The following is a 24,179-nucleotide window of genomic DNA, read 5'->3' as shown; positions in this document are numbered from 1 at the left end:
TTTCAGTAATGTCAAAAAAACTATTAATGTTATAGAAATGCTTTCATTGAGTGACGCTTTCCTATTTTAGATGTTGTTGTTTTTCTGAAGGTAACTGCTCAGAATTTTTCTGTAGAGATGTAATGATTGTGTAATTTTGTGCAACTGAGGTACAGGAAACATACAGCATATTAATCACTTATTTTAAAAGTTGTAGATTCGTTTATTTTTTGATAATGTGTCTTTAAAAAGAGACCATTTGCTTGCATGTTTTCTTTGTAGAGAAACGCTTAATAAATGACAAGATATTGGGGAGAAAAACTCTTCACTATTCATTTGCTGTGTGTAAGTTACGTGTAAAGTGTCATTGGTTATCATAGTTATCCGTTTTCTTCAAATGCATAATACTTCACTGCATACAGCATTGACCCTGGCCTAAAACATTTGTGGGCTGATGCACCTTGGAGGCCCAGAAGAGTTCTGCTAGAGCTAGTTAGCTGGGGGGTGCATTGTGTATTTTACACAGGACATTTAATTGTACACTATAGAGTAACACTATTATTCTGAGCATCTGTCTAGAGAGCTGCGAAGCATTGTTACTAGACAAAGATCATCTACACGGCATATCCCCTTTGAATAATCTGCATTGGGACTTATTCCAAATATTAGTATTTTTCGATTAAAATGTGAGAAATACTGATATCATTGGTTTTAACATAATTTTTTGGACATGTTTACACATTCTATACATGTTTTGGATCTGCTTTACAGCAGTGACACTTGGTCTCTCGTCTGTTCATAGTCAGCTCTGTGTTGTACATGAAGGCCGGGGTAGAAACACATACATTTGACTTTAACATGATTATGCATGGCCGTGTTTGTGGGAATGTCAAGAACTTATGAATATTGTTTTTTGGGGGGGAATATGAGAAACTGATGAAACTGAATATGTTTGGCATGTAAATCAATTTAAATAACGATTGAAGTGCTTGCCAAGTTCTTATCTTCCTTGCGGTAAGTATTTGGAATCATGTGCTTTTATGCTGGAAAAAGCAGTTGAAGCTTTCATCTTCTCTTTTCCCTCAAGATTAAATAATTTACCTCACATTTAAGGGGGTTTGGGGCAGAGATAAAGATGTGAAGCAAGCTATCTTAAACCACTTTTCCTGCTCATGGTCGGATATGAACCTGTTTCAGCACACAGGGTTAAGAGGCATGATACACGATGGCTCAGCTGCCAATCTATTAAGATGAGCAGGAGAACATCTGAGTCAGAGTTCAACAAACCCAAGGGGAAGGTGAGGACACTGCGTATCAGCTACTTTCATTACCATCCTGCCCTCCTTCAGCGGTTCACCTTTTCAGATGTGACACAAACAATTTTATAATGAGGCTTTGTGACTTTAATGACTCGATGCCTGTTTACTTTTTCCCCACTAGAAACATTACAACAATACTGTCAAACAGACAAACAACATCTGCTCTTTCATTCACATCAAATTAGGAGCATACTCACGCACACAAAACATTAATATTCAGTTCACTGCCACCATCTGAAATTAGATATCTTTCATACTATCATCCTTGTCTTTACACATGTCTCATCTCTTAGACTTTACTTTAGTACATTGATCAATTTATTTCTTAATACAATATGTACATATGCAGCTGTTGATGCAAGATTTATTTAACACCAGGAATCACCTGCAGTTCAGCGGATTGAAAAATGAGTCCGTCTTCACTATTTGAATTAGTGCACGACGGAGAAAAGCCTTTCATGGGAAGTTCCATTTGCTAAATCTGGCTCCCCTCAACTTAAGCTGTGTCTGGTTACTGTCAAACTGAGTTTAATTATCACAGGAGAACATCTACACTAACACATGCAAACCAAGTACACATCTAACACATCTCCCTTAGTTGTCAACAATTAACCACTGACAAAGGAGGTGTTCGAAACAGAGAGGACAAAACAAACTAAGTAGGCGGGGCTCACAGTGACAGTAAAACTCACTGGGAAAAATGTTTTGAGGTTCCAGCTCATCATATCAATTAACTGTGGCGACTACACAGTCGTGCAAAGCAAGCACCATGCTGAGGTGTAACAAACAATGTATGGCTGTGGCAGAGCAACGGCTTTGAAAATAAGGTGAACGCGCTCAGCACGGAGTTCCTTAAATGCGGAAAGACAGCTGCCATGTGAACGCTTGCCGTGCATCACAAGTAGCAGTCAAAGCTCTGTCACAGCTTCTCTCTCCTTCAGGCACACCCCTGCAGTACTCCAACAAACAGCAAGTCACACATGAGAAGAAGATTCAGTCACTTGCACAAGATTTGTCGACGAGATGGAACTCTACTCTGGGGGGGGGAAGCGAGTCTAAGTGAAAACATCAGCCACTAATTTATCCACTGGCAGAAAACCAGCGTCACCATGCCAACAAAGGTTGAGGTGGACAAACTGCTGGAGCCCTGCAGGTAACCCCCCACCCTCTCCTTGTCTCTCTCCTCACCTAACCCCCTCTCTCTCCCTCTCTCTCTCTCTCTCTCTCTCTCTCTCTCTCTCTCTCTCTCTCTCTCTCTCTCAGGTGAGACTCATGACTTTCAGTGACATTATCAGCAGAGTAAGTAAGAGAGGTTTTAGAGGGTCAGTGGTGCTTCCCACTGTATGGCACTTCACACCGAGGCTCCAGCAGACCCTCACCACAGATATATAGTAACACAAGGACAAAACAATGAAACAGGCTCATTGGTGGTTCTGGGTTTAAGGTTGTACGGAGCTGAGGTGCAGTGGAAACGTTTGAACCTCCACAGTATAATGAATCTCTGACAGAGTCTGAATCCCTCGAGGACAGCGCTGGTATTAACAAACGTGTGCAGCACTGCAAAGTAGAGCTCGACATTAGCATGGAGGATTGTTCTCCTCTGCGGTGATCCAAACGTACTGGAGCACATGCGACGAGGAGCCCTTCCTTTGATCACAAGCAGGTGGCAACATCAGTGCTTTGTGACTTAGTTTTTCCTCTCGGGAAAACTGTGCTGAAGAGGCGAGCTGTCTTTGTTATTTGGAATAAAGGCAAAATGTATCCCAGCCACTGGTTGAACTCAGTATAACTAGTGTAAAATTGTGTATCTTAAAACATAAAAAGACAAACCTGGAGATATCTTTTCGAATTGAATTGTGGTCAATTGTATTGCCGTAAGATTTTGAGTGAGATTTATTGAGTATGATTTAGCAAAACATGGGCAAATGTTAGTACATTTGTGTTATTTATCTCAAATGTTTAATTTGTGTTTTCATGTATATGGCACAGCCTTGTGGGTGAATAAATCTGTACAATCTTATGTATTCTATCTTATTTATTTGAATGTGTTCTTAATATTTAACATGTAACTCAACTAGTTTCTTTTTAATGAAGAATATTATATTCATAGTATCCATTATACCAAGTTTTTGATTTATTCATTCATCAAAAATAAAATCAATTTACAATGGATTTAAATAGATTAAAAATAGAATGACCAAATCATACCTACATATACATATATCGTTTTTTCTGTACTGTTAATAGCCAAATATTTGTAATAAAATGATTTCTACAAACTTGAATGGACACATGTTAGACATACATACCAGGAGCATGTCAATGTTCAATGTTTATAAAAGGCTCATTCATGTTGAGCTCTGGCTCTTTGTTATATGTATTTTAGCCACAAATGGTCTTGCGGCTTGTAACTAAATGCATAATGGGAGATATGGACTAATTTTTTGACTTTAACAGCATGTACTATAATGCCAGTAAATTAGCAGTGCTTTTATCGTTGCTCTTTGATGTGAACCTCCAGAGAAGTGGTGGACCTTCAAGCTCAAATCCCATTACAATTCATTAATTACAAATATTTTTAACAGTGAATTGAGATGTAGAATTATAAGAATCTGGTTTTACAACCATTTTTCAGAGCATTCAGAGTCTCATTCACACACAGACAGATTAACAAGCTGCCGCCTGTGAACAGTATTAGTAAGATATGATCTGGAAGACATTAACTTGCACACGCTGACCTTTTTTCTTATCAGACTAATGCATGGTGTGTGTCAGTCTTATTGTTTCGCTATGAGATTAGTCATGTTTCTCCAAACTGACTCCTTGAATTGCTGTTTGTCAACAGCTTGTGAGGATCGGCGCCTCTTATGCAAATTTTCTCGCAGCCTTGTTGGTCAATGCTTGGAAATGTTTATGTATCATCATCAGAGCCCTTGCTTATTGTCCCCATTAGTCTTTGTGCACTGGCCCCTGTGGCGGAAGTGTTAGGACTGAGGTGTTTTTTCCCCCCCGTACCTCACATTACAGTAGAAATGCAGGATTAAAATTCCATAAGATTACATCTGACAGTATATCCGTGTAACCCCAGCACCTGGGGATTTTGGTTGCAGGCCTTACTATAATCGACGCTGTGTCATGTATTTCCATCGAGTTCAATGCGTACTGAGGAGTTAAAAGAATGAATATTGGATTTTGTGGGAAAATCAGTACGTACGACATTTCCTGGTCCAACCTGAGTTGTATCTTCTGTAAAGTGAGGTAACATTCCAGATTGGATTAAAATATCACAAACCTGCCACAACATTCCCTTAATTGTTATTCTTTTGACGTTTCTGGAATGATTCTTCTTGTTGGGCACAAGGAAATACTCATGTTCCAGCCGAATGAACTCACGACACACCTGACTGAAAACATTGTGCAGATATCATGTGGCATTCTGACAATGCTTGACTTTCAGCAAGGGGCTCAATCTGCATCCCTTACAAACAGTGCCAATGTGGATCTGCTGGTTGATGATGTGTATTCTCCCTGGTCTTCCTTTATTCTGCCACATCTATCTTCAGTGTGACTAAACTTCTTACAATGAGCCGGATTATGCCACCAGCTGTGATACGACATTTCTGCATGAAACATATCCACTGAAAATCCAGCTTTAAGACTCGCAATCAGCTTGTCTGTTAGTTGGCTCTAAAAATTTAGCTGGAATATTCGCTGACAGCTGCAGTCAGCTTGGATTCACACCAATGTTGACCCAGACTCTCGGCAAAAAGCCCTGTCAACAGGAATCAGGATTACATAGCATCACCCACTTCCCTGCCCTCGTTCTGTTTGTTCCATTTGTTCCAAATTCTTCCTGCACAAAGCTCAGTTGGTGTATTATTGTTCTCTGCAAGCTCGAAAGTAGCCCAATTATTGGTTTCAGGACTAAATGACAACTGTTTTCTTGTGATTATAGGCAAGCCAACAATCGTCTGCCTCTTCCTAAAAGACCAAGGTGAGAGTGCTTCCTCTGAAGGAAGGAAAATATGCTTTTTCCCTCCACTCTCTGTTCCCTTACATGAAGAAACAGAGGCAGGGTTCTCCTCTGCAGATCATCAGTACGTCTTGCCAGGAGCGACCATGATCAGTAGACAAATGACAACAAGACATCAAACCAGGCCATCAAGGCTGCCATCTCTTAATGGAAGTTCAATGTGCTCCTCCCTAACCTCACATGGCCCAAAGCTTTGCCAGCAAGAAGACGTCGTGTGACAGCAAATCATTGGTCGATCATGAATAATGATCCTGATTTCAGGCTCAGTTTGTTCTAACCAGAAAACAATTAGATCAATACTGTTTTCTTTAACAGCTTAAATGAACAACCGCCCATTTGTCCCCCTGACCTTTGTTCTACTGGCGTCTCCAAACGTCAATGGTTGAACTCAGAGGACGTTATGTGTTTTTATTTTGAAGCACAACCCTGTTACTGATTGTTCTTAAAAGTTGTCGTATTTTTCACTTAGATATAAGATATAACATGTTTGTTCTTTAAAATCAAACTAGGTCTGTATTTACTCCATGCTGTCTTAGTTGCACAATCTTTTAAATGTTTGTATCTGTTCAGGTTTTTTTAGGGGGCGTCTGATAATTGATCCTGTAGTACTGCACATGTCGACCATACGGGGGATTAAAATGTCCTGTTTGTTAATAAATTAAATTTTCACATGTAAAAACTCAACCGTGATAATGTTGCATGGTGTAAATAAGGCACAGTGTAGATGTCATTCAAATCTTCCTCCAGCTGAGCAAAATATACAGTTTTTGACTCATCAATCATAAATCATCTGTCCCACTATGTCATGAGAAGTATCTGTGGCTCCATGCTCTAAGGATGTTGACAGCGTAGTGATGACAGCCTGTCAAGGTCCTGACGGTAGCCACTGTGGAACAAGTAAGCAAAGCAAAACAGGTGTTCTCATCACGTATCAATTCCCTGCAAGCACCTTCCATCAATATCAATCTCACCAGCTCAAACACCTGCAGGATTGAGGCCTGTGTCGATTACATCTGTTTGTTACCATCTGCAGTAAAAAGAAGGACATAGTCAGACCCTCTGTTTATATGAGGAATTTATTTCTGATTACTTTAGGATAGTGAGTGTATCAAAGCGTAAAAAAGATTACTATTTGTCGGAGATTTTCTATCCTTAATCTTCTATTAAAACTTAAAATTTCCTATTGTGATCCAACATATTCAGGTTCACTGGACAAAACGTAGCAATTGTTGATAAATTCCGGTAAAATAAAAAGGTTAACAAATAATAGCCCTATTTTTAAATTTGTTATCATGTATGTGCTGTTTTGACCAAGCTCGTTTCTTTACACTCTATTGTTTTGGTCATTTATTTCGGGCTGGACAGTTGCAGCACAAATCCAAAGAGCACCTCTGGTGCAAAAGAGAGGCCTTCAGAGTAATAGAAAATTAAGTGTTTTGGTTTGCTGGCTTTGGAAATAGCTTCCCCTTCCAGGGATAAGAGAGGGGAAAAGAAAAATAAGAGACATAGTGCATGTGTGCTTGGTGTGAGTGTGCGTTGCATTGAGGTATACAGATAAAGATGTATCACATCCTTTGTAAATAATTATGATAGATTAATAAAAGGGACTATTAGAGAAGAATTAACTTAAATTGATAATATATAACAATATGGGTCAGAACAGTGTCATAAACATACACCCACACTCTGTTTGTGGATAATTTCAATGGGATATCAACTAGACTTTCAATCCAGACAATTAGTACAGAATTCAAATTGTTGAGATAAAAAGCAAATTGTGAACTTCATATATTAACACGACAGAAAATGGTTTTAGGTCTCAATGTTACAGTCAATAGGTGAACTTCTGAATGTGATCCTATTAAAGTCCTACTGAGAAAGTATTGCCCTCTTGTTATTCACGTTCTGGTAAAGTAAACATCCACTTTAATCCACTTGTTGTCAAGTGCTGTAACTAACATAATTTTCATTATTGTAGGGATGATAGAATTTACATGAAATAGGAGCATATGTCAATACCATGATTAATATAATAGAATTGTTGCTCTTGGTTCGTATTCAAAGACAAACTGAGATGATGTCATCCAGTCAGAATATATATTTATTGAGTGTAAAGTAGTTATTTCCGACTGAGGTTGCTTCCACCATGACCTTTAAAATGACAAGTTGACCTGTTGCTCATTATAAAACCAAACATTGCATCTCAAAGTGCTTTACACTGGGTGAATGTACCGCTCAGAAAAAAGAACAAAGAACATGTTCGCTTTGTTCTCTAACAGGCAACTTCCTCTTGCAGTAATGACCACCCTCTTTCAGTTGAAGAAAGGGGAAACAGTATTATAGTTATATTGGAAAGATAAATTATTATTTTGTGCTTAGGATCGAGATGGCAGGGATGGAAAAGGGTTTTCAACACAGTATCACAAGTGCACTTTGTTTCAAAAGGGTTATTATTACAGGTCAGAGGTCAGGGGAGAGATCACATCTTTAATTAATTGGTTTTGCAGGTAGACAAGGACAAATGGAGGGACAAAAATTGGATAAGAGGAAAGATTAATTTCGAATCACGCGTTCACTTTTGCACAAAATGGCAGCAGGCTAGATATATTATATCCAAAAAATCATCCTAAGCAGCTTCTCTCCGGCAAACCTGAGGCAATAATATGTAAAACAGCTCTCTCCGGTGGAATGGATCAGCCACAGTGTGTCCTCTCATGGGGAACCTTAAGTTTTTCCACATGGTGGAGCAAACATGTTGAATGTCACCATATGATGAAGAAGAAAAAGATTTTCGGCGAAAAAAGCAAATGCAACCATAAGGCACTCCACACTTTGGGGTGCTGCCGAGACTCTATCCATAGAAATCATGCACATTAGTAGAGCAAGATACCTTGATTAAGATGTTATTTCATTTAAGATGGACTGGTACCCCAGAGTTCTAAATATTTATTGATTTGATTGATTAAATCTTTTGAAGTTATTCAGAAGCATGTTTGCTCGTAAGTAATCCTGAGGAAAGGAAAAAGGGAGAAGTTATGGAAAGGTGGAGTTCACAGAAATCAAATTAAAACATAAAATAAGTTCATAAATTAAAATGTAGACAACACAACAAATGATCATGGACTTTTAATGATGTGCTGAGTTTGTAATATTGCTCAACGCTGCACCTCAGCCAGATCTTCAGGAGGTCAAACAGGCAAGATATGGTTGATCTGAAATTGTCTCTTGTTTTCATATCTGCTTTAGATGCAGGAGGGAGCCTCCTTCCCTTCTATCCCCTCCACATCTTCCTCTGCTTTTCTTCCAAGTGGCTGCACCCATCCTCCTGTTGTGTCCTCTGCTCACGATGCAACACAGATTTATGCCTTTTCTAACCCATTGCCTTGGCTTCACATAAAGAAACTGCATGGTTGTGACCCAATACCCACACTGCTGTAGTGTGCTTCTCATGGATATTCCTCAAGTGTCTCAAAATGGATGGAAGAACAGATCTTCTCTATCAATCTGTGTTTGACTGGGTGAAGATCTTTTGTGTGTGATGATCAAAGTAAACGTTTCACGTCATTAAGCAGAGTCCCACCTCGAGCTGTAGCAAGTCTAGCCCTGATCTCAACAGTTAGACCTCTTCGTCCAGCAGATCTTTTGTTTTAAATTCCGATTGAAGCTTTTGTGGATTCATTGTTTTCTCAAGCGTAGGATTGAATGATTGAATTAAAGCTCAGCTTCAAATTGAATATATTTTCATCAAAGACAAGATAGTGCCCCATTATGCAGATCAGTAAGTCAGGTGTCTCAGTTTTCGTGTGGCATATCATTGTGTAGTCATGTTTGACAGGGTTGGAAGGTACTGTATATCCTGTTAAACAATGAGAGTATGTCAATAGCAGTGTTCTTTTTACCAACATTAGTTTTTTATGATCAATTATGAAGTACTCAAAATACATCTTTCCCCAGAGCAAAAAAAGTGTCATCTCCGGGACATAGTGTGTTTGTCGGTGAGTCCCACATCACAGCCTTTGAAGATATAAGAAAGAAAGCACACACTCATTTTAATTTCTATTGGTGACAGGTCCACTCTCGCAGACATATTCAATGTAACAGCTTATGGTAGATGCTTTAAAGAGTCCGTCTGGGCAGAATCTATGATCTAACAGCAGGGTGCAGATTCAGTCTAAAGCCCAAGTTGTTTAAGAGCAGAGCAGTGAAAAATACTCCTTTCAGTGGTATTCACTATTCAGTTGTGGGTAAAGTAAATGTTGCTCCATGTTGTTCAGAAAAGGCTTTCAGAACACTTACGTTACAAAACTCAGAAATGAGTCAGAAGCTGTATGTCGTCCCTGATGCTGTCTCGGTATGCATACATTGAAAATATCATTTACAAGCGAAACAGGTTTCTGAATGTTTTCGGACAATTTCCATTTTGCACTAAGCCGTGGATCAGGAGCTTTCCTGTCATAACACGGGTTATTTCAGTATTCACAACATCCTTCAGAGGCCATTCCAATTTTTTTAACATATATCACACTAACCCCCGCAATCAGTTGGAACTTCTTCTCTTTAGCAAGGTGTCTGATGGCACATGGTAGTGATGATGCTACTCACAGATGGTTTCATTCAAAACACCTTGCCCCAAAATATCCTTGACTTTGCCATTTATGGCTTGCAAAGGAAGAAACTCCTCCCTTGTATCAAACTCCACATAGGTCCCACACACAAACTTGTGTTGTTTCATTTCAGGCCAGAGAGAAAGACATGGTATTCCTTGTGTTCTTTGAATATCTCGTGTCATTTCAGTAATCTGCTCTGTGACTGCACATCCACACAAACTCACAATGAACAATTTGCATTTGTCAAGGCGGCAAAAGAGTGTTGATCTTATTCAAGACCTTTGGTTTTTGCAACTCGTTTGGTTCAACGACAAAAATACGTTCATTTAATTTACAAAGCGTCACCTTGGTTATCTACTTTTCCTTATGACAGGATGTGTCATTTCTGTTTTGGTGTTTCCTTACTGTCAGTCACACAGAAGAGGTTCAACAGATAAAATTGTATATCTCGCTTTAAATCCTACCTGCTAAAGAGACTTAACGATATTTTAGACCTGTGGTGTGAAATGACTCGAGAGATGCAAAGATGCCCCACGATTATTGTGTATTTAATGACAATGAGTTTTAAAAATCTTGACAGCTGGAGAAAGCCCAAGGATTACATCTTAATTTCAAATCCCCTTTTAAAACACACTTATATTGAATCGCCTGATTTGACCTAGTTTGGTTATTTATATACCTTATTTATTCTAGTACCTCAGAATGTCCTTCTACCAGAAAATCCATTATTATTTTATCTGGGTCGTTGTAACATCTATCCAGAGACTGAAATGAGTACTTCAAAACATACTTTTGAAAGCCTTTCTTGATTATATCTGGCAAATTAATTTATTTCATCATGTCTTTTTTCGATTTGTTGTACTTGCTGATTGTGCAGCACTTTGTAACTGTGTTTTAAAAAAGTGTTATTTAAAACAAAATAGATTTTTTTCATAATTAATGCTGCTTCTACATGATTGTAGCTGAAAACAGAAGACAAAAACAAGCATTTTTAAACATCCACATGAGCAGGATTTGAAAGAACAGTGGTCCCCCGTGTGTATGTGTGTGTGGCGGCTTGTTTGTTGATTTATTTCTCCCTTGTGTCAAGTTAGGGAGCTTTAATAGATTCTGCTTTTTCCTTTTTTTTCCACTTTGTATAGCAGAGACAGGGTTAAATCTCTGAAAATCAATATGTGAAACCATCCAGCCCCACTGTGCAACAGGACATCTTTGGCTCTATTTTCTACACAACACATTCAGCTGCATTCTGTATTTTCACATAGTTTTCATCAGGTAACTCAGGAATTGTTGTGGGGATTTATAGTTACGGCATCAGTTGTTGAACTCCGGACTTTTATCGACAGCCACCAAAGACTGACTGTGTGAGTTGGCGACCATTCGGGGATAGCATCCTTATTGAATTGTTTGTGTTTTCTTCCAAGTGTGATGGGCTCAACATCCCTATTTGTGTGAATTTGAACACCAGGGGGTCCAATTTAATGTAACTTGTTTGTTCTGATTAGTCTGCAGCTATGTACAAAACCCAGGTCATGAGACAATATTTGTGATCTGTCGATATATCACAGCATGTGTCCATCTAATCTATAAGCAGTTTGATTAGTCTAACCTACTTTTCACCATGTTTTCCACGAACAGCAAATTGTCCCCTAACCAATGAAAACAAGAGCCCACTTTGCTGTGAGTCACCAGCAGACTTAGGTTGATGTATAGTGACCTCCTGTGTTGAAATGGTAAAACACACACACGTGCACATGCTGGCAGCCACACTGATGTTTGGTTTTGGATCGATGAACAATAACAATTATTTAGCAAATGTTACATTATGTGTTTTTAATTTTATTCAATAATATCTTATAATCATTTGTTATTCAAACAAGACTCAGAGTCCAAAAGTGATTATGTTAATGGCGTGAAAAGCAGCAGGGGAAACTAGCTTATGCCTATTAAATCCACACTGAATCTATAAATAAGCTACGCATTCAATCATGATGGCTAAAATCAATCAAACACTTTTCTTCTTTGTTTGGTTTATTGCGGGGTGGCAACCAACATCAACTGTGTCTTCTTCGTCTTCTTTCATGAAAAAACATCCTCCATCAAACATGAATAATGTTATTTAGCTTTTATAACTAATTCGTATCTGTGCTTTTTTCCTTTGAATCGAAGGAATCCGGTCTCTGCCACATGAAGAGTGGAAAGTAGGCACTGAGAAAACAACATTTGAGATCCAGTAGATGCAAATAATGCACCTTGTCATTGGTTGCCACCCACCAATAAACCGAACAGAAGAAGAAGAAGAAGAAGAAGAAGAAGAAGAAGAAGAAGAAGAAGAAGAAGAAGAAGAAGAAGAAGAAGAAGAAGAAGAAACACGAGTTTGTGTGAGCAAGTGGGTGATTGGTGTCAATAGGTATTGTCACACAAAATGACTCCTGCTCTTTGGTGATACACTATGACATGTTGGAGGAAACACTTTTATATAAATTTATAATTTATTTTATAAAATATTACTATTTTCCTTTATGACACTATGCTTTGCTCAGGGTCAGGGTTGTAAGTATTATGTTGTTACTACTAAAAGAAAACTTTGAAATGATTGAAATAATAATAAACTGGAATTCATATTTTGACCTCAGTTACCATCATTGTAAATGCTACCGATAGTCAAAGTATTTTTTTTTTTAGCCATCTTGATGTAGTCATACTGTGGCTTGAGCCAGTCATTTTTGCCACTGATAAATGTTCTCACATATGCAGGAGGCGTGCAAGCCACAAAGTCACACCAAGCTGATGGTTCAGTTCACACTCAGGAACTGCATGTGCTTCTATGGTATTTCAATCTATCTCCTACTTTTGAAAGATTAGTGAACACGGAGGAAATCAGTAAAACCACAGCAGGCAGAAAAAAAGGCCTTGAACCTAAAAAACAATCTATTTTTTTTTTACTGTGTCGCTGCCTTTAATATTTAAACAGGAAGTGTTTCCAGTGTCTGACTGTTTGGTGGTAAAAGGAAAAAACAGCTGCTGTATATTTCTTCTATGTTTGTAATATATCTCAGGAAATAGCGATAGTTTAACAAGCCAGTAAACTATCGCATGTATCTTGTAGTTTCTTAATGAGGTTTGAATTCTGTAATAGGGTATTATTTCAAGGTATTTATATGACAGAGATAACATTATTATTGCTCTTAACTATGTAGTCGCACTATTATTAAAAACAGAAGTTGTTTCGCTATCAGTATTAACTATTATTCAACGTAAGAATTTAAATAGAGTGGCATTTTTCTGTTCCTTTTTCAAGCTGTTCTTCCCTGTATTACTTCCAGGTTCTTGTTCCAAGGTTGCTGTATTATAGAAAATAAAAAACCATCATCCTTAACCTTAAAACATTCTCATTGTTGTCAATATATGAATGTTATTCACTGTTTAATGTCCATGATGTTATCAGGTTCTGCTCCCAAGATGTTAAACCTTATTATATATATATATTACTGAGCTGGAATGTAAAGTGCTACATGTTTAACAATATATCACTATAACAGTGACACAATAAACTTAAATCGGGCATTAGTTTCACATTTCAATGCAGTTAGATTCGATGATAAAACGTTTATTTATCTTTGGTGAGTTACATACTTCACAGAAACAAGAGTGTCTGATTTCGCAGAAAGTTATCATTGTTGTGTAATGGCACAGTACAACATTAAGATGTTTTAGTTGTGAGTTGTTTATATACCGTCTATGGTTGACACACAGTTTAATGTAATGAGTGATATATCAAGCCTTTACAACAGTAGGTTTAACTGCTTCTTCTGTTATTTGCCACTCTTTGACACTGCCTGTATCGCCTTGATCCACTCCTTTCTCTCCTCACTGGTGGAAGCTTGGAGGAAGTAGTGGACCTCATCCGATGTGATGATCTCGAAGAGGTTGCCGTCAATGTTGTATTTTTTGGCTGAAGAGACGAGAGACGGGGTTAAAAAGGGAGAGAAGGGGAAGAGAAACACACTGGCAGTAAACACTATTTATATTTGCCGGCCTCAGAGGGGAAGCAGACGGGCTACATCTGTCCCATGGCAGTGTTGTCACTCACCATCAGGGACGAACTCCACCGCTGTAACCACAGAGCCACGGAGATGGATGGAGCCCAGAGGGTCATCGCCCTGACAGAGAGAAAGAAAGGAAGAAAATACACAGACTTTTTCATTTCTAGATTTTAGCACTGTCTGTGGGTGAGGGTAACTGATGACTGCCTCTTTACCTTGGTGGGATCATAATAATGCATAAAGGCAGGGTCATCTCTCAGGATGAACTTTCGCACCTTCCAGTTTTTTCGCCTGTGTCCCTGTGATAAAAGAAGCCAACAGTTGCAGGAAATGTAAAAAAGAAAATGTGAAGCCCACTTCCTCTTTCAGCAGATGTAACATGTTACTTAAGATAACTGCAACTGGCCAGCTGGGTGTGTTATTTTTAATCACATAATAGTGTATAAATGTGACATGTTTTGCATTTGGACAGTATAGCAGAGATGTACTTTCATCTGGAGATACTTATTAGCATATTTGATCTGTAATTAAACAGTGTCAAATCAGAAAAACACAGTCAAATTCACCTGTTTAAGTAAACATCCTTGTTTTATGATATTTCCTCTGAATTCCTCCTTCAGAAGCACATCTTCATCACTGGAGTAGCCTTCACAGAAGAACCCACTGTCGGCCTGTCACAAAAACACAGACATATAAGAACCTGACATATATAGATTACGCTCTAATTGTGTTTTATATACATGTGTTAAAGGTGCCAAAGCTTAATTTTTCATGATCTTCTCCAATCACATTAATACAGATTTCCTCTGCTCTCCTGTATTTGTCTTGCAGGAAAAATTAAAAAATAACAATTTCCAATCATAACAAACAAGTAATGTTTGACTTTCATCTGAACTTACAAAGTAGTACAGAGCGTCTGTCTGATCTAAGAAGGTCGTCAGCTCTGCGCTCTCTGCTCCGTCTTTGGCCCGGTCACCTGCAGGCTGCACAAAACCCTCATTCAGGAGCCCTGCTGCTAACATAAGGGCCTCAGGCCTGTTTCTTGCTTTCTCCATTGAAATCAGCCAATCCACCACCGACACACCTGAGACAAAACAGTGAAGGAGAGAAAAATGGTGAGGCCACTATGACGTTATAGACAGAAACAGAAACGCTTCCAAATGTGTAGCATCAATAATACCCAGACAACAGTACCTGTGAAACAATGATTGAAGACTCGGTTCTCCTGCTCCAGTTTCAACTCTTTCACTCCATCATCCTGGTCTCTCATTAGTGTGTACAGCTCACTGCAAACACAATGGAAACCCAACTTGTCTTCAGTCACGACGAAGTACCATTTACTAAACCCCCGTCTTAAAACCGTCCTGGTAAAAATAACACCATGTGAATGTGTGATGTTCAGAAAACACATATCGTGTTTGTGAGTTAATAATAAGAGCCCCTTAACAAGTTTCTCATCAGCTTCTGACTTTTCAGTTAACATTGGCTTAACCTTAACTGTGACTCAATGTCTTGATTGGTCCATTCAGCCAGAAACAGTTAGCATTTCACAAGCAAGATGTCACAGAACGTACGTGAGGTTAATCGTGTCGGCCAGGCGGATGGAGCGTCTGGTCGACTTCCTGGCAAACTTTTTCCCCCCCTGCAGGCAGGTTATGGCTCTCTTGATGTCCTTGACCCAAAACTCTCTCTCCTCCACGTGTGAAGCTTGGAAGAAGTGATCCTGCTTCTTCTCAGTGGTCAACTTGAAAACCAGCTAGACGGAGCATTACCAGTCAGTCAGGCTGTTAAAACGTTTTCTCCTTCTCCTCTTAGATACAAGAAAAATCCACAACAATTACAATTCCTGTTGTTCTTTGTTGCTCAAGACTTTCTTACCGTCCTTTTGGCAAAATCCTGAAACGGACTGACAAGGGTTGCTCCCTTCAGTGGGATCATTCCTTTTGGAGAACGGTCTGTTTTCTTTTTGAAGAACTCCACGCCATCCTCTGACAGCACCACCCACACGGCCTTCCAAGAGTTTAGCACTGTACCCTGGAGATGAATGAGACAGGTGACCATGTGCGGCCTTTAGCTAGAATAGTTGTTAAAAAGGTCATGTTGTATTTGAGCTACCTATTCTAACATCTCACTGTAATCACTGAAGGTATTTGTGTCTCGTATTTATATCTGGATATTCATCTCAAATATCACAGAACGTCTTGTTTTAACTTTGGGTGTAAATGTGGCACATAGATGTATCTTTGAAACTCATTGTAGCTGTAGCCAGGGTTTGGTTGCACAGGACTTACTTGTTAGTCTGATGGATCCTTACTGGTATTTAGCCTATAATAATTATAACAATAGTAATAATAATACTAAACAACTTTATTTTTATAGCACCTTTTGATACAAGAAATGCAGCTCAAAGTGCTTTATACAATGTAGTGTACAGTCGTCATTTTTGTCAAACTGACCTTTTTTTCCAGTTTACATTGGGTTATTATATTCCAAACTTCTTATTGTCCATCTGCTTACTCAGACCAAGAATGTTTGTTCCTGTTTCCCACAGATATTGTAAAAGATTGGTTGGGGGAGTTTGTTGGATCGAAAATTATTATTTTTGTGTGAATGAAATTCATTTGGTCTGTATATAAGTTAAATATGTAAGATGATTTTATGGTTTAAATAAATGTCACCTGAATGTCATGCAGTTATTTATTTTGAGCATTTTATTGCAATTTTAGCATAGAAACTATAAAACAAATGTATACACGTTATTTTTGTTATTTTTAACACATATTTGTGTTATTAAAAAAAAATTGTGTTGAAATATGTAACACACGTCATGTGTTAAATGTTCTAACACACTGATTGTGTTTAAAGCAACATAAACATGTTGTTCTTAATTAGACAAACTAGTGTGTTAAAAACTAACACATTTGAGAGCGTGAACTCACATACCACTCATCAACTTCTACCTGACACCTCTGACTGTTCCACCACTCTGTCCATGATGATGAATGTGTTATGACAACGCCTTTATATGTGAGCATGACGCACAGTTGTGGCGCCCTTAACGTTAAAATGTAGAAGATTTAACAAAGTGCTTTGGAACGAAATGAAAAGAACATACAGTGAGCACAGGGTAATACAGTAAGATACTCATGTTGGCATAACCAAAATACACTCCTGGCTCATTCTATAAAAAGAAAGGTAAAACCTGTTCCTCGTTTTAATGTGGTTTCTGAAGAGAAGCAGGAACTTAAGTTTTTGTCACAACTGAGGAACAGAATAATGTTTGTGAGAATTATGCAGCAACTTTCATCACCGGCACAACTATTCCTGCAGATGGTGGTGTGATATGAAACAATACTTACTTTCAACATCCCTGTTGGACTGTTTTTAGTTAGTGATGCATAAACTAAACAGAAACCACTGAAGTATCTCATCTTGGTTTGCAAACTTAAAAGTGATGGTATTATTCTGTGACCCACACTTTTTGTTGCAACTTAGAATTTAGTATTTTCTATCTAATACACTTATAAATATTGAGTGTATCACTGTGAAGTATCTCTGCTGATTCAAAATGTCAGAATGCATTCACTTTTTATTCTAGCAGCAATACAATTTCCAATTTGAATGTTATTTCTGCTTTAATTTAATTGTTACTTGAACAAGGTCAAACAAATGCAGGAGCCGAAGGAGGAACTCGGACTTGTACCCTGTTTTCTGGCAGCTCTTACCTTTTTCACCAAATATCCCTCCCTGATCTCCTCTGGCTCCATTCTTCTGCTCTCCGCTGCTGTTGGCTGCAACTCTTATAGTGACTGTCAAACTGTACCCAACAACACTCTCTTTTTATCACTCTTGAACTCTGTGTCCGTGTCAAAACCACAAAATACACACACACACACACAGACTCACAAGCAGGAAGTTGTGCTGGTGTGTGACAGCACTGAAAGGTGACCCAGCTTCCTCTTCTCTGTTTTTAGTTACAGCTCCGTGCTGCTGTTTCACTTACAGCTTTAAATTGAATAGATTAGGGTTAAATAGACATGATTAGCCTATGGACATTTTTTATTTGGTCTAAAATACTTATCTCACCAATGGTCTTACAGTAATGTGCCTAGTTTAACCACATACAAATATAGATTAATCTTCTTCTCTGTGTCAATGGTTGAGTAAATCCCTTCACTGGACTTCCTCTATTAGGTCTCAAGCTATTCCAGCTTGCTGTCTTCTTTTTTCTACCCCCCTCCCTCCCACATTTGAAGGCACCTTTTGTATTGTGTCTGAGCTTTGACCAACCAATCATATCATTATGCTCTGTGCTCTGTGCTATCCATCTGTATGCAAATTTACTTTTATTTCCTAAACAATCCTCCATACATTTGTGCTGATATGTCCTTTTTTTTTTTACTTATTATTTTACTGTTACTTTTTCTATTAATTTTTTATGATGTTATTTGTATTACTATTATATTTTTTAAATATTGAAAATAAATATATATTCAGTAAATATGCCTAAAAACATATATATATATTTTATATTTAAATATTAATCTACTTTCCAGTGCCTTCACTCAATGACTTAATTTCTTGCACATTGATTTGATTTTAAATTTGTTATCATTTGATTACTTGAGCCTTAATTCTGTTTGTAAAATTAAAAAAATGTTTTTTATGCTTTTGATTTGTACTCCTTTGATTCTTTCATTGCTGTGTATGATATAGAGGATTTGCCTTGTTATTTTGTCTGATGCAGTTTTCTTCACCATTCTGTATCATGAAAGAAACTTGAAAACCACAAGAGATAAACTGTAGATCTGACATCTCCAATCTTGCAGTTTTTCATAGACAAAAAAGAAAAGGTTTTTCACAAACATTACATCCTAAATCTATATTTAGTTGCAAAATGACCATGTGTGAGATTTAACTGATGGTAGTGAATCACAACAGCTGACCTGAGTCAGATTCCAGAAAAGAGTATTTTTACCCTTGTATCTCATTGTGGCCAAAGTGTGATGTAGATAAAGTAAAGTTGACAGTCTGGAGAAGAACAAAATTTAAAAAGTATATTAACTTATTAATAGGCTGAAACTTCAACTTGTATGTAAAAGAAACTGGCTGAGAAAAGAGAGCAGGAGACTTTCAGCCCTAAAACTTTTAAACATAACGAAACTTCCAACATAAACCACATAATCTATTTATTCATCATACACAGATGTTCTCTGACCTCTGCCCTCACAGTCCTGACTCTGCTCTCATTTATCTTGTAACAGAATTCACCAGAGCTGACTCATTCTTTACCACAACGTGTGTCCTAGCATGTGGTTTCACAAACTGTGGTCGTTTCACTGCATGAGAGGAAGCCTTCTTATCTGACCTTTCAGCTGTCGTCAACGTGGTGACAATCTGCATGACGCTGTTTGAATGAGTGGAATAAAGCAAGATCCACTGATGGTGTTACTGGGTGAACGACTGGGTGACATAATGAAAAGGTGCAGGGAAGATTGTGACTGTGACAATAATAAATATGACCTTTTTACTGTCTTTTTCAAATAATTCAGGAAAACATATTTGACAGTATGATACAAGCCTCTATACACACATCGAGTTTCTTTGGATTCTTTCTATTCTTGTATGAAGCAAACTTCCGAGGGTGTATTTGTGATGTTGCTGATGCACCTCTAGAGGGCCTCACAAACCCATTGGAAATAGAACAAACTGAAAGACATGAGGGAGGCGCTGCGCTGCATTCTGGGGTTTACACAAGAACTAAAAATAGAACGAATTTGTTGTGGAAAGAAAGCAAATACAGGTTTTGAAACTGGTCATTAATTGGGGATTCATCATATCAATCCAGCTATCATAATGGTCCAATTATCCTCATCAGGGAGAGAGCTGCCTCATTTCTTTCAACCAGAAAAGGAAATGTGGAATAAGCAAGAAAATGAATAAAGTCATTTATTCCTTCATCTATTTATTAATTTATTATCAAGACCACACTACGAAATGACACCATCTGATGATTATCTTATTAAATCTATAAACACTGACATTTCTTTATCAAACAGGACATAGTCTTATGTTATGTCTGCCTAGGAACATGTTTTGCCTCTTGATATGAACCCGTCCTATAAATAAACATGTTTTTGAGTTTAGTTATGAATCTTGGGGCAGTGAGTTTCACTACCTGTCGTCTGTGGGGGCGATGGAAAAGGGGCTGGAGGTATGAAATGTTCATGTCGCTTTGAAAACCGACAGATTCAAATAGAATATTTTGTCGACACTCGACGACTTCAGAGAAGAAATAAGACAAAGCATTAACCCTGGCTGCCTTTTAAAGTGCCATGAGAGAATCCCACGTGTCTCCTCTTCCTCCCTGTGCTGTCTTTTATTGTAATCTACACACAGAGCACAAAGCAGCTCCATAATGACGCACATCCTGGGAATAGACAGAAGAAATTGATCTGTTAGCACGAAAGCTTGAAGAGGAGATGAGTAAGGTACTGTAAGCATGATGCAACTGCAGACACAGGACATCATCGCTAAAAAAACAAACACCCGCTCTCCTCCAAATCACTGAAACAGCCTATGGATGTGAACTGTGAAACACCGGGTCTGGCACATAATGTACCATGACCACTATGATAGATTCTATATACTATATATACAAATAGAAAACCATCTTCCCAGCTCCCTGGTGAGTCTGTGCTATGTGCAGGTGAATATCCTGCAGTGGAAATGAAGCCAGAGCTTGAAGCCTTTCATTGCATGTGTTATTGCCACATTAACAGAAACAGCATCTTCCATCACCGCTAATACAGTAACATCAGTACCGGATGAGTTGTATCTGGCACTATTTCGGAGCTCACTTCAATTTTTCTCTCCCCTCTTATTGAACCAAGCAATAAATACTGCATGTGCTCTTCCTCGTGCTGCCCCACCCTTTGCCTCAGCTCTTGTTTTGCAGCCCAGGGACTAAGACAACTTCATCCCGGTCCTCTGTACCTCACAAGCGCCATCAATAATTCTGCTAAAGAGTGCACCGGGCTGAAAATGGAAGGGGAGGTTGCAGGGTGGAGGGGGGGGGGGGCAGTTGATGGCTTTTCCATGGCACACTCAATCTGTCTACCTCCTTCCTCTCCTGCTGTACTACCACACTTCTGAACATGACCTTCTGCGACGCAGTTTATCGTTTTGTGCTGTGTGGACGACGGGCGCGCACGGCAGCAGCACACGGGCACACAGCCCTGGTGCCAGGCAGCCGCTGTTGATCGGCTGGAGAAGGTTTATTTATCTGTTTTATTAACCAAACACCAGTGAGCAGGGCACATTGTTAATCAGTGGAAAAGGGCAGAAAAGTTAACACAGGCAGGGGATGGCAAACATAAAATGCATGATGAAATTTAAACAGCACCTGAAAAAAGGGCCAGCATATTGCAAACCTGTCAGGTTGTTAAAGATTAACAAAATACACATCACTGCAGATAACAGATATAAAAGAAATGCATATCACAACAATACAGATTATCAAGAGTCACCAGAAACAAATGAGTGTCCACATGGAGGCTGTAAAAGGCAATTTGTTAAAATGCTTTATGTTTTTGTGGGACCATGTACACAATTGTACATACTTCAACCAAGGAGGTTATGTTTCCACCCATGTCTGTTTGTGTGTCAGTTGGTTTGTTGCGTATCAGGTTTACCCAAGACTTCCTGGATGGATTAACACAGAACCTTGTGTAAGGACGCAGGATGCATCGGGGAGGAACCCTTCACATTTTGGTGCGGATGCAGGAATTTTATTTCACTTTCTTTGACATTGCAAAATAGGGTAAGAGAATCATACAGGGATTCGACGGAAAAAAATTGGCTTGATTAGAAGAGAGAAGAATTTGGTGCAGATCCAAATAAAAATCAGGATCTAGTTAATTTAAACCTGGTAAACCCCAAGGGGACTGTTGGTGGAGGTATGAACTCTACTGACTGGCGTTTATTTTTATGTTTTTTGGCAGGATTTCACAAAAACTACTGGGTGGATTATTGTGAAACTTTGTGGAAGGATGTGATATGGGTCAGAAAAGATTCCATTACATTTTTTATAGGGATCTGGATCCGCGCCTGGGTCCAGGTTTTGTTTTTTTCACTTTTACATTTTTTCCAACATTTCTCTTGATTTCTCAAATAATTCATGGATCTTGGTGGAAAAACTGACATATGTTAAGTTGATGCAATTTGTGCGAATTTGATGCAGGTCCAAACTTAAATAATCAAAAATGTGATTTAATTCAGAGGCTTTGGCTGAGGTGCGTGCTCTCTGGGTGTTGATGTTTGTTAACATTTCACAGAGCATCATTAAGTTGCCAGTTTCAGTTTAACAAGAGTCTGCCTCATACATGCTCTCATTAATCACACAGCAATGTAAATCTTTTTATTATGCTCGGACTGGGGCTAATAGATGGCAATGGCCTTCCCTCGGGCCACACAAAATTTGTCTGTTTCCTAACATCCCACTGAGCCAACCTCTTAATTCAAAGTCAGATCTCATGATACCAAATTAATCTGACATGTTTTTTTCTGCAGCATGAAATATGAATGCTCACTAGCAAAATGTAACACAACCTCCCCGACTGGTCTTTGATGGTGTTTTTTTCATCCTGCTGATTGATCATCATTTAAAAAAAAGGAAGCTGATGATTTGCATATTGGACAAATGTCTTCTTGACACATGGTGATCTTGTGTGTGATAACACGGCACATTTTTTTATGAGCGTGCAGTGCAGTCGCTTCGGCCGAGTGTTTGAGAAAACAATGAGAAACAATTAAACAGAAAAACAAATTCAGAATAATATAAAGTGGTTGTATGAGCCAATTTAGCAATGTGGATCTAGGAATGGTGCCAAAGTCCACTGTGCATAGCCTCATGGAGCCAATAGCTTTGAGGTCAACACATATTAAAATTCATCATGTTTTTTTCAATGAGTAGATGAATGCAAAAAGAATTTCTTACATAAATTATCTGAGATCGAGTCCATAACATTTACCTTCTACTCCCACAGGAGAATCTCCTGATGTGTTAGCTGACCTTTACAAATCAAAATGTGTTTCCTTCTGTATTAGTTATTACACAAGCAGTTGGGAAAATAAGTGTCTCTAAAATAGGTAAAACAAAAACCAGCCAACACTACAAACATCTCAAAAATTATACCAGACAAAAATGTATTTAATTTGATTCAATATCCTAACGTACTCTACTAATGCCAAATCACAATAGTACAGTACATTCAACTCTACCCTGACCGATGGCTGAAGGGTTTAAATGGTTGAAATAGTTTGAGTATGTTAATGATCAAATCCCAGCAATTGAGCAGAAAGGTGATAATTTCAAAAAGTTTGAGAACTTGAAAAAAGAGCACATGGATGCCCTGAATGAGAATCAACGTTTTAGAAACAGACCAAAAAGAATAATACAAAACGGAAAAACTACAGTGTGACTGTTGTCAGAAATCACACTAATCGTGTTATGTTTCATTTAAGCAGCCACAGGTCAGACTGAACATCCATAGCCTGCAAAGTCCACATCCTTCTGATCTCTAACATTACGTAAATTCTCCCTGATGGGGAATTTTTCTCTATTGCCTCTTGATTCAATCATCAGTTAGGGTGTAAAATTAAATGGGAGATAAAGGGCAAAGACATCAGGCTCTCTGCCTAAATTGACAACAAAGTGAAATGAATGAGCTGCTGGAGAGGATGGCCCACTGCGTTGGGACTAATAAACCTGCAGGCTACTTCAGGAGGAGGAGGAGGAGGAGGCTCTGCCAATTAAATGAAGAGGAAATTAATGGATAAACAGTTTCATTGAGGATCAGGAAAGAATGATGGTGCTGTCAGCCCTGCAGGGTTCTACATTGCATCCCCCCACCACAACCACAACCACCCTCTGCTGCTAACAGCCTTGAAGCACAAGCAAACTTACTTATTCTCAGAATTGGATTCTTAAATCTCTGAGAAATTTGTGGCAAGAATAGTATAGTTTTATTTCTTTATTTCGACGTGTCTTTTTCTTTTTTACAGTGGGTTTGCTCTAATGCAGGTAAGCCCTTTTATCCGTTGCTTCACACCTGTTTGCTGACGGCTTTTGGATTTGAAATGCTGGATGATATGTAAGACACACACACACACACACACACACACACACACACAC

At 38.5% G+C, this 24,179-nt stretch overlaps 1 protein-coding gene across 1 annotated transcript; it reads right to left on the bottom strand.

Moving 5' to 3' along the window:
- Positions 1-13,532: 13,532 nt before the first annotated feature.
- Positions 13,533-17,864, bottom strand: plek (pleckstrin). The gene is made up of 9 exons (XM_061087442.1): positions 17,710-17,864; positions 15,863-16,018; positions 15,559-15,740; positions 15,179-15,270; positions 14,884-15,068; positions 14,551-14,655; positions 14,200-14,283; positions 14,032-14,101; positions 13,533-13,893 (listed from the first exon to the last, which is right to left on the bottom strand). The coding sequence occupies exons 1-9, from the start codon at positions 17,749-17,751 to the stop codon at positions 13,754-13,756; spliced, it is 1,056 nt and encodes a 351-aa protein (XP_060943425.1). The 5' UTR covers positions 17,752-17,864; the 3' UTR covers positions 13,533-13,753.
- Between the last annotated feature and the right edge of the window lie 6,315 nt (positions 17,865-24,179).

Source organism: Limanda limanda, chromosome 15 (genome assembly GCF_963576545.1).
Source record: "Limanda limanda chromosome 15, fLimLim1.1, whole genome shotgun sequence".
Classification (NCBI taxonomy): Eukaryota; Metazoa; Chordata; class Actinopteri; order Pleuronectiformes; family Pleuronectidae; genus Limanda; species Limanda limanda.
The sequence above is the reverse complement of the archived record's forward strand: the minus strand, read 5'-3'. Positions and strand labels throughout refer to the sequence as shown.